The sequence below is a fragment of the Fukomys damarensis genome, unplaced genomic scaffold (assembly GCF_012274545.1).
Source record: "Fukomys damarensis isolate Sample0158 unplaced genomic scaffold, DMR_v1.0_HiC HiC_scaffold_4, whole genome shotgun sequence".
In the NCBI taxonomy this organism is placed as follows: domain Eukaryota; kingdom Metazoa; phylum Chordata; class Mammalia; order Rodentia; family Bathyergidae; genus Fukomys; species Fukomys damarensis.
In genome coordinates, this window is record NW_022900916.1 from 8826746 (window position 1) to 8843702 (window position 16957).

General features: G+C 32.8%; 1 protein-coding gene across 1 annotated transcript in view; it reads right to left on the reverse strand.

Annotated features, from left to right (window-relative positions):
• Positions 1-16957, reverse strand: part of Orc5 (origin recognition complex subunit 5) — a 57254-nt gene that overhangs the window by 30404 nt on the left and 9893 nt on the right. Inside the window, exons 5-12 of the mRNA XM_010634013.3 lie at positions 14984-15095; positions 10231-10361; positions 8537-8585; positions 8226-8316; positions 6215-6267; positions 4760-4872; positions 3391-3438; positions 2573-2683 (exon numbers count right to left, since the gene is read on the reverse strand). Of these exons, the coding sequence (XP_010632315.1) occupies positions 2573-2683; positions 3391-3438; positions 4760-4872; positions 6215-6267; positions 8226-8316; positions 8537-8585; positions 10231-10361; positions 14984-15095 (708 nt within the window). The remainder of the gene's footprint in view (positions 1-2572; positions 2684-3390; positions 3439-4759; positions 4873-6214; positions 6268-8225; positions 8317-8536; positions 8586-10230; positions 10362-14983; positions 15096-16957) is intronic.

Genomic DNA, 16957 nt, shown 5'->3' on the forward strand with positions numbered 1-16957 from the left:
TTTTTTTTTTTTTTTTTTTGAACACAGTATACATTTGATTTTCTTGGATACTTCATCGACCAAACAAAAGTAACAGCCAAATTTTATGCCTCACTGTATTTGTCATTCATTTTTATCCCAAATCAGAATTACCAAGTGCCTAACATGATTAAAACTATATAAGCAAATTCACTGATAGCAGTGTTTTGATTGTAATGACGAGATAAAGAATGAAAATGTCAACTCCAGATGCCAAGACTGAAAAGAATTTACCATCATTAATAGATAAAGACATATTTTGGGCCATAGTGCTTTCTTAATTATATTACTGGGATTGATAAAGCCATAAAGACTGGTGACATTGCTCATAGTCAAAACCCTAGAGAAACCATAAATTTCTAAATCAGAAACCTGCCATTGTTTGTAATTGCTTTTTTTCTTCCAAAGGATAAAACTGCTTTAAGAGTTTATTTCTAAAAGAGAAAATGTTCTCTGTCAACCTAAGGAGCAGATGCAAGGCACCGACGCATGATGTATGGTGGTGGTGGTATTATTATGCTATTAATCCTAGCACTGCGACTGCAGGGATCACAAGGACCACTAACACTGTAACACAACCCATAATCTCATCAACCAAACCAGTGTGACAATTCCCGAATGTGTCTGTTTTTCTTAGTTCCATACCTTTGGTCTCCTTTTCCTCTCTTCCTAAATCTCTAATCTAACTAAACTCTTATTCGAGGGAAATATGATGTCGGCTGGTTTTAATATATTATGTTTTCTTTTTATTTGTCCATTTTCATTCCTATACAATAAATATGTATCGCTTATATAAACCAGAAATATTTACAAAACAACAACAACAAAAAAAATCCCACTCATTTCAACAGCCAAGCCCCAGTTTTCTTTCATTTGACTGTGAAGTCTTCCTTTCGTTCTGCCTAACCCTGACGTGGTCTCTTTCTGCTCCATGGGTCCCACCAGCGGCATTTCACATTCATCTACAGCCTTTTAACATTATTTCTATGGACATTTTCCTCCCAGGTTGGTTGTAAGATCCTTATAGGAAAAATATACTATTTTTTGGGTATCCCACAAAGGTAAATTTTGGGCACATGAAAAATAGAATCTCATGTGATACTCTTCCTGTTCTGTATAGAAGCATCCTCTCTCACTTTCCCAGGCTTTCATTCTCAAATACTTGCTCATGAAAGTCATGAAATACTTGTGAAAGTCAGAAATAGGTCTTTGACCTATTGTGAGGATCAAATGCTTATAATAAAGATTATAATATTTGCTATTTCAGAGTTACTGCAACAGAACAAAACAAAAACCTTTTCTATTATTATAGAAAGCTAAAAACATTAAGTTTGACTAAAGACTAGTTTTAGACAAAATATTTTTTAAAATGAGAGAAAATTAATTTAACACAGGTTAAAAATGAATTAAATTAAAATTATCAACATTATAGCTCTACCTTAGATCTCTGTAGCTATTTATGTAGCAAAACAACTGACTGGATTTTTTTTCTTTTTTTTGGATTTTTTTTCAAGGACACAATAAATGTAGAAATGCTGACTTATAGAAAAATGATATTATTTTTGTTACTTCAAGTCTTCTATGAATGAATTAAAAGCTTCCATCACATAATAGACTACAAAGTTTAATAACAATCCTGGGACCAAATTATTCATAACGAGTCAGCTAAAATGTCAATTTTATTTACCTGTTTCTCAACCAAAAATTAAACACATAAAAAATGCCTCATAATAAAATTTTTACTTTAAAAAAGCCTTTTTCTATTTTTATGCTTTTGCTGCCACCTAGCGAAATTTTGAGAAATTAAGCACATCAATCTGCAAAGTACTTAACACAAGAAAAAAAGAATATTGTAGATTACTGTTTTTAAGTAAAATTTTAAAATTTGTTTTCATTGAATTATATTTACACAATATCAATACAAGCCACCTGTTTATGTAGGCAGCAGATAATCAGACTGAATAGTGAAGAAAAAGAGCCAGAAACATTAAATTGCTTTTGTCATCATTATACTTATAAAATATGCAACTTTGGTGATTATCCACAAAGATTATATATTTAGAATATTCAATTAAAGTTGTCATTTGCTATCATAAAGGATCGATCCCAGAACTCCCTGGAATATCAAAATCTGAGGACACTCGTCTCTTTCTAAAAGTGTAGTACGTACACATAACCTGTACACATCCTTTCCTATACTTGAACTCATCTGAAGATTACTTACACAGTAATGTAAATGCTATAAACCCTTGCAAATATATGTTATACTGCACTGTTTAGGGAAGTGGTGGTGAAACAATGGCAGGCATGCCACAGCTGGAGGGCTGTTATCACTGAAAGTTGGTTTCCCATCACTGGTTTAGGAAATAATGACAAAGACAGAGTCTGTACCTGCTTAGTATATAAGCAATATTTTCAACTGTGGTTGGATTCAGAACAAACACAGAAAGTCAACTACTTACCAAGAAAACTATTCAGTAAGCACATGCCAACTATAACTACTGTACCACTTGAAAAGGGCTAAAAGACAACACCAACCTACAATTAAGCTCACCTGGGAGAAGATATTTGCTGTTGGAGCCACTCTGCTGTCTACTATACTATATAATATTGCTAATAATCGGTCTAATGGAAACGGTTTTGGTCCAAGGAGATGATTGCTTGTCTGTTAAAAACAAAAAAATAATAAAAGAAAATGGATTTTTTTCCTTATACGTAGCTTCTCACAGCTTCTATGGTACAAACTCTACTGCTCAAAATTCTCCACCTTCTACCAAGAGAGGCAACAGTGGTTTGGATGTACCAAGTACAAGTGACTGAACATTTAAATGCTCTTTCACCAATTCTAACTTTGTCTCATGCTCTTATCTTCAAAAGTATTTAGTGCCTTTAATTTCTGTGTTTTTCCAGATTCTTCAGGTGAAATCAGCTTGGTTTGGGGCTTCTGTTAGCAATCTCTCATCTCTATCTACTACATGATTCCAAATTTGGAGGCTTCCTCATCTGCCTAAGCCTTAAGAGTTCCCCTCCTTTTATTTCTTAAATGTCATTTTTGTGGGTGCTTCAAAGTGCAAAGGAGAAATATATCCATATTTAATCAGCTATGTTTTCACAATTCAGGGTGATTTTTTTTTAAAATCAACTGAGTTACTAAAAAGACTGTCAACTCAATTTCATCAAGATGAAATTGAGCACCAGCTCACTTGAATATGCCTTCAATCACTATACTCAGCAAAATACTATTAAAACTTTAAATGGTACAGCATTTACACAAATAAGCCCATATTTGCAAAAGACTAATATATATCCATTCCCTATGTTATCTTGAATTCACAAATTTCTACCATTATAGAGAATTTAAAATGCAAATACCTTTTCATGTTTCTTCAGAAAGTTGGTTTTCTTGATTTTCCCATGATGCTGCAATTAAGGAAAATAATTCTTCACTAAAAAACAGTTTGTGTAAAGCATGTCATATAACACTTAGACTTTAAATACTTTACTCATCAGCTTGTTTATATGAGACTTCAATATTTTAAGCTGACAACTTAAGACTTGGATCTGATTTCTTTTGTATGTAACAAAAAGATTTTAAAATAAAATAGAGGTAAAAGAATTAACTATTGATTTAGAACTGCATGTTTAAAACAGTTCTAGAAAAGCAGAATTTCCACAGTTAAACAGGTCTTTATTAATCTTTTAAAAGAGGATGGCAATTCACAAACTAAATATTGACCGAGAGCACTTAGTAGTTAGACATTCAGGATTCGGGGGTTGGGGGGGCAGTGGCGGTGGGCGGTCTGTCTTGGCCATCAAGAGACTAAAGAGTAGGAAAACAGATGACAAAGAAAAATAAATTTATTATAAAATGTAAGTCTAATGAAGAAAGTAAAACACCACATGAAATAGTAAACAACAAAGAAAGTCTACTTGACATAGGTGAAACAGAGAGGAACATTCTGAGAGGGTAAATGAAACCTGAAAGATGAAGAGAAGCTTTCTAAAATGACGAAACACATACCAAGACCTTAAGAGGTCAGAATGTTCTGAGGAAATGAAAAGGCTTCAGACTGCAACTTATAACTGATTTCTTCTGTTCCATAAAACTAGCTACTTTCTTTCTAATTTCACTTCATGATCTTAATTTAAAGCTGTTAGCAAATGAGTCCCCAAAACACATCTACTTTATTATTCTACTCTCTGCCCTTTGGAAATTTACAGGTGTTGAGAAATTTCAAAATACTGTGTCATTTCTCACACAGAATCCCTATAGATACCAAAATCCAAGGACACTCAAGTCCTTTGTAGAAAATAATGTACTAGTTACACATCTACTGCATACTTTAAAAGATCTATGTATTACATACAATACCTAGTACAATGCAAATCCAGGAAAATAATTGGTATAGCACACTGTTAAGGGAATGACAGGAAAACAGTCTGTTTCAGTACAGATGCAATAATTCTTTAGATCTTCAGGTGGATGAACCTACAGATGTGGAATCTATGCACAGTAAGTCCCAATTATGAACATTCAAGCTGTAAACTTTCACAGGTATACGGTAAAAGATTCACAGTTATACTATATAAGCCTCGCTTTGTCAGATTACAAATGAATCTGACTTATATACATTTTCCTGGAACAGAACTCATGTGTAAATTGGGGACTTACTATAGACAAAAGACAACTGTATTTCTAAGATCTTCAAAAATAAAATAAAAAGAAGTATGTTACTATTACCTTAAGGAAGAACCTCTTGTCAGTTCTTGCTGGGTTGTATGAAGCAAGATATGCAGCGATAAGAATAAACTTAGAGTAATACGGAAGCTCCACATGAGTGTACGCTGAGAGACCTACACAACAAAGCATTTCTGTGAAGGTTTTATCAGGCTACGCTAGGTTTTAAACATTTCTTCTCATTTACCTTTTGACTGCCATATGATAAATACAGAAAAGGATCTACTCTTTGAGCTTAAAGTGCCATCATGATGACAACGACAGTAATGGTAATACTAAACATTATTACTAACATGCTTTGTTCATTTTTGCTTGTCCACTCCCATTCTAAATTCAACTCATTCTTCCATTAAACTCTGTATTCTCTATTAAATTTTCTTTTCTGCTTCCCTACATGCCCAAAATAGAAAACTACTTCTACTATAAATTCCTATTGTGTATTTCAAGTATATTTCATGTAATATTACATCTTATGACACTTAATTACACTTTTAATCCTATATTGAATGACAGTTTGTTCGTTCTCTATTTTGTTCTCTTTATTGTCATGCACCTACAAATAATTAACAAATGAATACATAAGACAATCCGTCAAACACTAACGATTCTTAAGGGAAGAGATGGAAGCTGATATTTACAGATTATCTATGTGTCAAGACACTGTGCAAGTTGCTTTACTTAAGGACTACTTTAAATCTTCACAGTAACTTAAAGCTACATATTCTTCCCAAATTACAAATGAAGAAACTGAGATTCAGGGCCATGCAGAAAGGAGCGCAGGTCAATTAGTGTTATATTTGTAAAAATTGAATCATTTTTTCTTCTGCCATTCATTATACACTTGGAAATCATAAGCAGATTTCAGAAACCAAAGCAGAACTGCAATACCATCCTGTTTCATACCATATTCCCAAATATCAATCACTGACATTCAAAGCAAGAAAATTTTAAATATTCACTAATTTTTTAAAAAGTAAAATCAGTTCTATTTGGGCTGTACCCAAAGTAACTTTCTTTAAAACAAAACCATAATACTTTGAAAACATAACCACCTAAGTACAACTCTAAACTGAATTAATATATAATTGGATTGTATTCCATATTCATGAAATATATACATATTGATGTGTGATATAATTGAACTGTTTTAATAAAAGCACTGAAAGAAATATAAATTGCTCTACTTTCATATGATACAATCCAACATATAGAAAACAGAAAACTAGGAAAGCAAGAAAATCCCAAATTCAAGGCCAACCTAGGCTACCTGGTGAAATGTTGCCTAAAAAAATGAAACCAAAGAAGAAAACACAAAACTGGTGTTCAGTTAAAGGAAAATCATTAATCAAAATATGATTCCACCTTATAAATACTCTTTTATAACACTACTAACTGTTCTTTGTATTAACCTTGGTATCAGTAATTAATGTCTCTGATAACTCTTCAATATTTTAATACCTTTTAGTTGTCCTGGATCTGTGTCATCTTTCTGTAGCTTTTCCCACTGAGAACTTAAAGAAAATAGAAGAAAAATTGACTGAAAATATGATAATAAATATGCTATACTTAAAACAGATCTTTTCAAAAAAGTAAAAATTTAAATTTATTAACAAAATAAAAACAAAATAATAACATGCAAATGTATATAATCATTTGGCACATATATACAGCAATATAGACACTATAAATGCCCAGACGTTAATTTTTAATAATCTTTTATTTTGATCATAACTGTAAAGCTATCAAAAAGTACCAGTACCACCATTCAGTAAAACTCCCAATGTTCTAGTTACCATGTTAGATATAACTGCTATACACCATTTCTAAACTTTACAACAATCCCTTCAAGTAGATATGATCACATCAGAGCAGTGAGGCCCAAAAGTTAAGTTCTCAAGAGTACCTAGACAGACAGCAGTGGAGCTAAGAGATGCCCCTTTGCAGGATGCCTGCAGAGTTCATGCTATTTTAATCACCCCACCTGGGGTGGACAATAAAAACTATTAACAGCCAAAATATTAAGAATACGAAGTGATTATGACATGATAAATCAAAACGCACTATGGTAAAATGAAACAGACCAGGGAAGAAAGAAGTTTAACTTTATGACTTTGAACAAATCATTAACTTTCTCATCAAATATATACAGCAGTTAGATACAATGATATATAAGGATACTTTCAACTCTAAGACTCTCCTACAAGGCTTATAAAATGTGGACTTGAAAGTAATGCCAAATTAGAACAATTAAATTAAAACCCTACATTTTGAAAAATATGTAGGCATGGCTGAACATTCTGAAACTACAGCAAAGTGAGAAGTATTATGGGTCTGATATAGCAAGTTGATTTTAAAAACAGATCCTCTATCTTATAACTGAATAATGTATTTCATAGATTATATGGCATTTTCATGATTTTTCTTAAGTGCAAATGAAAATAAATTTTTATCAGTTACAGCTTTATAATCTGACTTCTTTCTAACTAGTTTAAATTGAGATTTTTCTTATATATAACAATTGCCCATTTAATGTGATTTGTTGTTAAAATTGTCACAGGACAACCAGAAAGCAGGAGACTTAACATTTACTAAATGTCCATTATGAATACAGTTAAACATCAATCTAATCCTTATGAATTTATGAGAAAGATAATGTCATTTCTCATCTCTCTCGCAAATAGTAAAACTGAGGGTCACATGATCTAACTAATTTGCCTGCGACTGCCAAGCTGCAAGTGGTGGAGGCAGCACTTCTACTGATACCCTGATTAAAAAGGGCAGGTACATTTCAAATAAATGTATGTGTGCGAATGATCATTTCCAAAGATAATTCAGAATTACAATCATGGTATTAACAGAAGCAGAATAGGTCAGAATCTTAAGATGAACCAGGGCACATGGGGGGGAGTTCTGCCCCAACTGCTTATAGAAACTACAGAACCAACATATATTCCCAACAATAGCTTGCTAAGTCAGGATCTAGCATCCTATGGCTTTTCCGTTTTATTTATTCTGCTTGTCCCACTTGATTAATAACAATTAGAAAATATGAAATATGTGAGATATTTTGAATTTAGTAAATTGTATTACACATGGGTAAACAGGGGTTGGTAACAGGGAAAATGAATGAGTTGTTTATCATGGAACAATTCAAACTCCCCCAAATGGAGCAGTAGGCCAGTGTTAGAATGCCATTTTCTCACTTCCAAAGAATCTCACTGGTCTTTTATGTCACATTCTGAATTATTCCAAAACCCAAACATTTTTAAGTGCTGATATGATACTTAAACGGCTTTAGGTTTTGGAGTATATCAGATTTCAGATTTTTGGATCAGGGACACTCACCAGTAAAGTATATGCAAATATTTCAAAATCTGAAAAACATCCCAAATCTGAAATACTTCTGTTCCCAAGAATCCCGGATAAGTGTTAATCAACCTGTAGCACAGAAACTAAAGAGATGAATTACCTTGATATTTCCCTGAGGTAAACAGTCTGCATAGCTTTCTTCAAATGAGGTTCAATATTTTTCCACAGTTTGCGAGTGTCACGTTCACTTGCTATCCGACAGGAGAAAATGTCAATAATTTAGATCTTACTTATTATTATTAACACATGTCTACGTTCCCTGTGTGGAGTTGGTGCACGTACATTACACATCTTAATTCCTCGTTTCATCCCCTCTCCCTCCATCTCTCGATCTCCTTCTCATTTGAGAAAGATTGCCCTACTTCCTTTTTTTCTCAAAAGAAATAATAATAAGGAAAGTTTCATAGTTACCTTCCCCTTTAACGACAGGTTCACAATATTTAGGAAAATTAAGTACTGCCTGTAAACAAGAAGAGAGAGAAAGAAGACAAAAAATATACCTCTATCACAGATTCACTTTTCAATTAAATTTTTATTAAAATTTAAACTATTTTATAAGTAAAATGTAACTTATAGCGCATGACTACATAAAATAGCAAAGATATCAATGATTATAGTAAAACCTGTAGAATATTGACTAATTCCTAATTAATATATTACATTATGAATAAAGTATAATTTATACTTTAGATCATAATGATGGTTTGTAGGACCATAAAGCATTTAAGAAAAAAACATTAAGCCCAAAGAATTAACCTGTTATTTTCTAAAATCTAAACATTGCCATAAACATCATCAAAGTCAATATGACTCCAAGTATTTGGGCTGACAGCACTACCTGAGATTATAATATAACCAAGAAAAGTTTTGGCACTGTCCTGGGTGTAGTAAACAGAATCTCTGAGGATAAGTCCCAGAGACCTATGTCTAACAACCTCTCTAGAAAAATCAGTATGCTATAAACGAAGGAGCACTAAGTAATCTTAACTGTCCAGCAGTCTTTCACAAATCAACCCAGAATTCTACTGAAAGTAGGTCAAGCTACTTGGTTTGGATATCATTTATTAACGTTAATTTGGTACAAGTATCTTCTATTGAAATATTTCAATAATGGGACCTAGAGAAAAGATATACATCATACATAGCTACGTAACATCAAATTAAGGAGATAATATTAAGTGTAGAGAGGGATGAAAGTTTTGGCCAACTGTTTCACCTTAGTTTTAGATTTTCCAATCTAAGCACTGGACAGTGACACCTGCTATCATAATATTAACAATAAGAGGTAAATAGTTCAGCTGAGTCAAAATATGCTGTTATTCTTTTTGGCCAAAACATTGAAACACATGTTAAATAACTTATAAGTAACAGTAAAAAGACCAAAAAATGTGCCAAGAGAGAATCCTTTACTTTGAAAGTAACTGTTTTCTAACCCTAAATATACTATCTTAGTTTTTTGTCACATGAAAAGATCTTAAGTACTGCTTCTAAGTGAGAAATCAAACACTCTTCTCTCCTTGCTTTCTACAATTAAAGTAAAAAAAGTCAAAGAAAAATCAAACATGATCATTTTTCAAACTGCTTGTGAAATACTAACAAATATTTTAAAATTTTAAAAAATTTTAAAGGTCATATACAGAGTTAATTGGTTTATGAAATATCTATAACTAAAACTTCTTACTGTACTCAAATCCATCTAGACTCTAGGCTAGTCACTACATACTTAAAACCTGAAAGAGATATGTAACAAAAGTTAACAAAAAGATGTAAAACTGCTTAAGTTTTTATAACATTCTATTAGTCACTTGATTGTAATAAGAGTTCTACATTTTCTGCAACTAAAGATTAAAAAAAAGCTACACCCCTAAAGAAGACTAAAAAGACATTGCAACTAAAGTTGAATATTTGTAAGTTTTCTTACCAGGTCAAAGTATTCACTAACCCACACATATCACCCCCTTTATGGATTTTATCATCAAAGGTCATATCCAAATTTCTAGAATATATTTTCATCTTCTAGCCCATCTCAGTGATTTCTATATGGAAAACTATTAAAGTATTAAAATACATATACATATGTTTATTACTGCAAAATGCTCACTCACCAGATGTCTGAGCTCTTTCAAATCCCGACACACAGTGTAAAAAACTCCAAGAAGAATATTAATGTAGGCAGCATAGAAATCAGCTGAATACTCTGGAGGGTGATCGTGGCACAGGATCTTCTGAAGGCTCCCTGTGCACAGGACACCGATTAGTTTACAATGATTAACATAGTACCTGAACCTGATCTTCGAGGATTTTCTAACAAAGGTTTAAAAAACAGATACCCAGGCCCAGCAATAAAGCATACTAAAACTGTTACAAGATTAGAAAAGTGTGATTTTGTGACACAGAAGTATATATTTGTCTTTGTTCCCAGCATAATCTAAAATCTCAAGTGAGCAAATGAAAGGACTAATTTTTGTAACACTTCCAGACACATCTGAGTTTTAATAATGAGGTGACCCTCACTGGGCCCCTAGACAGCTGAAGAATGGGAACTGGATGACAAAGGCTCTACCCCTTCACCTTCAGGGAGAAAGGGCTGGAGACCCAGTTTCTCCCCACTGGCAATGACTGGATCATTCATGCCTATATAATGGAGCCTCCATCAAAGCCCGAGGGCTGGCGTAGAGACAGCGTCCAGGTTGGTGAAGGCAACCACATGCTGGGAGGAGCAACACATGCCCATTTCACTGAGACAGAGGTTCCCATGCTTGGGACCCTTCATCTGGCTGATCACTTATGTCCTTAACAACATGATTTATAAGAAAATGGCAATAGTACATGAAATGCTGAGTTCTGTGAGACATTCTGGCAAATTACTGTTCTGAAGGAGGGGGTCAGAGGAACCATCAGTTTACAGCCAGTTTTCAGAAGCACAGGTAAAAATTTCGTACTTACAACTGGCATTTGAAGTGGGAACAATCTTGGGTATCAGACCTGTGGAGTCTGCACTAATTCCTTAGTTTCAGAAGTAAATGAACTGTGTGGACAGTTGGAGAACTGTCCACTCAGTGTCTGGACCATTGGAGAACCATTTGCTTCAGTGCAGGGAAAAGCCGACACATTTGGTATCACAGTTTTTTCAGTAGAAACGATTCAGAAAATGTAACACAAATTTTAAAGCTCAAGTTAAAAAAATGTACTAATGTTCTAAAAAGAATTACTAAATAGTGCATAAGTCACACATAAAACAGTATTTAAGGAAAATTTCAAGAAAATCTATTTGTAAAATCAGTATCAAAGGTAAAAATAATAGATTCTAGTTTTTCTGTTAAATCAACTAGAAAAAAAGGGTAGAAAAAACTATCACTATACTAAAAATTATAATGATCTTCACTTTTCATAAAAAAAATTTTGAAAATTTTAAAATAACCATCCCTGATACCAATGCTTACTTTGTCAGCCCTCCTTTCATAACATATTTTTACCTACAATTTTGGTATCTTTATTTCTTTTCCATTCTACTGCAAGTTCTTTAGATAATATTACATGTTTAGTGTTCTAACATTGTATTTTATCTTGCTGAAAATATATTAGGAGCACAGTTACCATTACGGAGAAACAATTATCTATTACTCATAATTTCCCAGTTATCATACATGAATTAATTAGTCATTTACTCCTATAGCACTATCCTCTGAACTTCTGGTGCTAGGGTCTCCTTAGACTTTAGTTAAAAATTCTTTGAATATCAATAATACTTTAAACCTAGTTCTAGACGATACAGATCTTTGCAGTAATTACAGGTAAAAACTTCTAGGAGGTTCTGATTCTGTCCATTTCCTTTTATTTATGGTTCCCATTAAATAAGCATTTTAACCATGCTCAGTTCTTGATTTTAATCTTTCATGCCTGATAATCATTTAGATATACTACAACTGGAAACTCAAATAGCATATACTGACTACCAACAGAGAGAGCAGAGATTAGAAATACCTAGGTTTAGGGTATTTTAAATACAGTTGACAAAAAAATATTTCAAAGCCTAGTTTCATCCTTATCCTGGGGGGATACTAGGGAAAGATAGTAGAATGGCATTCTTCTTCTTATTTTTATTATTAAGTTTATTTATTATAGCACTAGGGATTGAACCCAGGGTCTCATGCTTGCTGTGCAAGCACTCTACCACAGAGCGACATCTTCAGCTGGGAACTGCATCTTTATATCAAAAACACTGAAAAAAAAATATACAAAGTCAAAACTTGACTGTGGGGTCTATGCATTTCTGCATTCTGACAGCAAACTTTAAATATGATGCCACTACATTTTCTTAAACTATGCACAGGAAAATATTTGATACACTTAGAATTTCTAAAATGTACTTTAAAACTTCAATACATATAAATGATAAGAGATACTAAGTAACTGGATAAATGGAAGGAAGAGAGGAGAAAAGATGGATAGGCAGACAGATGAAAATACAAAGGTACAACAGATGGTCTATAAATGCGTGGAGGAGGAAATCTGGAGAACATATACATTCACTCAGACCACACTCCTGGGCATTCCAGCTTAGATGTTCATTCTGTGAGCATCTGTATAGATAACCCATTCAGGTAATCTTCAATATTCCATAAGAAAGCTGGTTAGACATTGCCATTGGGCCATTTTAGCCCTGACAATCACCCTGTAACAATCAAACCCCTACTACATTGATTTAAGAGTAGTCCAGCCTCTCTGGAACAGACTACAGGCAGTATTTCAAACAGGTAAGTCATGCTAGATCTAACAGACTAGGACCATTCAGTGTTGGGAAAAAAAAAAAAATCCCATTTCTAACAGAAAATTTGTAGTAAATGGAGGGAAAGAGAAACTTTCTGATGAATCTCCTGGTACCTTAAAATTTCACTTTCAAAGAACAGTTTAATATACAAAGAAAAGCCATGGTTCAATATAAATAATGCAGTCCCAGAAAAAAAAAGTTTGTAGGGGGTGAGAGAGGGATGACAAACAAAATATTTAAAGAAATAATAGCTAGAATTTTTCTAAGTTGTATGAAAATATATATGAAGACTTTAAAAAATCTCAAGCAGAATTAACAATGAAAGATTTTTTTTCTTGCCTTTTTATTTCAGTAAAGTCAAAATAATATTATGTAGTTCATAAGAAAGGTGTAAAATGCTGGAAAGCATCAGCACACAGGTTGTGAAGTAGGGAATTATAAACACTGATATTTTCATATCTCAACATAGTCTGACTGACACAGTGTCTGTGCCAAAAGCTTCAAATGTATTATAATCTATCTAAGGAAAAACTACATAACCAAAAGACAAGGGGTCTGCTGGTGGCAAAGACCAGAAAACAAGAGTTCTTCTGCAGTGGGTCTTTTTGCCAAAACTGCTGGGCGATGTGTTCTAGGCATCAGACAGAGCATCCCGAAGTGCACTGCAAGCGTTAAGTTTAGCACTGCGGGATGAAATTAACCAAGCCCACCCTTCACCCTGGTTTCACACTCACTCACTCACTCTAACCACAGATTGGTTGATCAGCTCGTGTTTCTTTCTTGAATGGCTTTTTATCTGATTATAATATTTATGCCTTTTAAAAAGCTTGAAACATAAAACTGGTTAATCGATTTAAGAGGGCTTCATTATTATATATTTTTTAAAAACCCGTTATCCTACATTGTAAAATTAATCACAATGTTGTTATCCTCATTCTCCATCTATGCTGCTTTGTGCCTTTAAAATTTTTTTAATCAAATTATACAATTACATACTTTAACTTCACCATGATGTAGAGAACAAACATTTTAATAATTACTTAACTTGCCAATATTTTTCAGTATTTAAAAATGAAACAGAAAATAAAAAATTTAACTACAAATAATGACACAGATCTAAATCAAACTTTTCAAATGTGATCCTTGGATTTACCCTTTTTTTCTATTATTTTCTTTATTTTGTGATTCTCACGGATGAGAAGCTATTAAAATATAAGAAATCTTTTAATCTATTTTGGGTTTCTTTAAAAAAAAAACCAGTTAACTAGCTAAAGCAGTAGGTGTTATCTGGATGCTGTTCTTGTGAAAACAGGCAAGAATGTGTTGCTCTTAACAATGAACGTTTACAGCTGATTAGTTCAGAGGAATAGTGATAATGAGGCCACAGTCATGGGATGCTATTTTCTCAAAAGCTGCTAAAGCACCCTATGCTTCCCAACTTGAATCTGTGACTCAGAAGTATCACCTTTGTATAGTGATAGCCCAATACGAATCTGCAAAGATATAAAACAACATGAGAAGCCATTGCATTTTTCCAAAAGACAATTCAAACTTTCTTTTCCAAAAAGAAAATCACAGGACCTATAAAATGTGAGATTAAATATAATCTCAAAAAAAAAAATAATAAAGCAATAGCACAGGGCTAACAGTTGGTATAAGAGTTACATCAATGAAAAACAAAATTTACAAAAATCAAGACATTTGTTCCACATGGTATTTCCAAGTATACCTGTAAGTACACCACAACATATACAGTAAATGAGAGTTTCAACATAATTTTAATGTTTTACCAATCTAGTCTGATTCTTATTTGTGTAGATGCTTAATTACAATATACAGAGACATCTTAGTGTACTGATAAAAATGTAAAAACAGACTATTAGTTGTTATTCAAATATTTAGTAATTATATGAGTATCCCCACAGCTCCAAAATAAAACTTTTGTAAGTGAAGCTATATACAGCATTTGAGATTGTCCATAAACCCTAACAGTTAATATATCAATGTATTCCAATTTGAACATATTAGCTTAATCTTTCAAACAAAAACTATTTTACTGAATAGAAAACTAATGTTTTAAAATTTACCTATGCTATAATCAGGGAAATACAAGACAAATGGCTCAAAGCATCCAGTATTTGGACGAAACTTTTCCCAAATAATTTCACTGAGAAAGAGGACAGTCACGTTTCTGTCAGTCTGTGAAGAAAAGAGAAATAAAAGTAAATTTGCATTAAAAAAAACTTAATTATAGCAGTAACTCCATTTGGATTATTCTTCAAATAAATTCAGCAAAGCTCTAACATAGAACAAATTATTTGCATATTAATAAGCCACATTTAGAAGACCTAATTAAGGAACTAAACTATTTGCAAATTTTTGTACATAATTATTTAGAATTTCCATTAATTTTTAGGTTAATCCACATTTCAGTTACCCATGAATGCTAGGACAGTCATACAACAACTTATTTTATAGAAATTAATAAACACATTTGCTTTAAAATTATGACAAAACACTTTTACATGATTTTTAAAACATAAGCTTTCAATCAGTAACAAAAAATGGCAAAATCTATCATTTCTCATCATTAAAATAGCTACAGCAATCAGAAAAAAAGAAATGTGTAGCTGAATAAAAGCAGATTATGTCATACTATATAACCTTGAATTACTAGGAAAATTCAAGGTTTTCTTAAGGGATATTTTATTATTGAGTAAAACTGATGTTGAGTGCACATTAAAATATAACTATTAACTATGAATACTAGTATGTAAAAAAACAATGCTAAGTAAAACAGGTATCTTTTTGAAGAATATTTAGAACTTACAATTAGAATACAAGGAATATAAAAAGAACAAGCTCCCTATGTCTGAAATGCTCCCATTTTTCAGAAATGTCAAAACAATACCTTACTTCTCTAAAGGAGTTGAGATTACTGTAAATCTTTTCATTTTTCTTCAAATAGTTTCTATAATTACAACTAAAAAACAGTAAAAGGCCTAACTACAGTGAAGGAATGATATGACCTGGATTCTTGTATGTGTGGAGGAGCAGATGAGGCGTCTGCAGTGCAAGGACAAGAGGAAAAGAATGTATCTGATACCACATGGGGAGTCCCACAGGAAAGCAACAGAAAACAGTGGACGCAGATACAGAGAAAAACCCACAAACACAAGCAAATCAAATAAAAGGAAAGGAAGGAAGCGACATCTACCCAAAGGGGACAGGTCTCTGGTCTCAGTAATAAAATGCCAGGAGTCAAGGTGAGAAAGGCTGGACGGGTGGCATCAATGTTCAGAACAGAGCCACAAGAGTTATACTTCCTTTCCCTCTGTCGGTATCTCTCTTGACTCTTAAATATGAACTCTTGGCTTCCACCTATGGGATACAACGGTTTCAGTGGCACCGGGAAGGTCTACCTAAACTTTCAGCAGTTTCACAAATTTGATTAATACATGTATTTAACTTTGAAAAGGGGGGAGTGCTCTAACATTTCTCCCCAAGCATTTAATTTAACTTTTATCATATTACTACTTCAATACATACAGACATAAAACTAGATAGGTATAAACTATGTTCAAAGCACAAAAAACAAAAACATACATATGAACTGCAAAATCAACAAAATTTAATATTAACTGAAAATGATGCATGGTACTTTTTTTTTTTTCACTCCAACTCTCTGCTTTAGTTGAATAAGGTCCTAATCAAAAATAGCCAGAGTTTGCTAAATTATGTGAGCTCTTCTTTTGAGTTAAGCATTCCATTACTAACTGATGTTTGTAGAGACTGAATTCTCTCACCAATTTTCTTTATTTGAAGGACTCCAACCCGTTTTTCCCATTTTATTATCTTTCACCTGACAAATAAATATGGAAATTCATCCCTGTTCTTTTCTCTCTGGGCCATGACAATCACAGTAGTATTATATTCATTGGCAACACAACAGTGAATTGAACCCCAAGTTAAACTCTGATACTTAGTAGCCATAAGACAGAAATCCAGAATTGAGTAAACTGATGTTGAGTACACATTAAAATATAACTATTAACTATGAG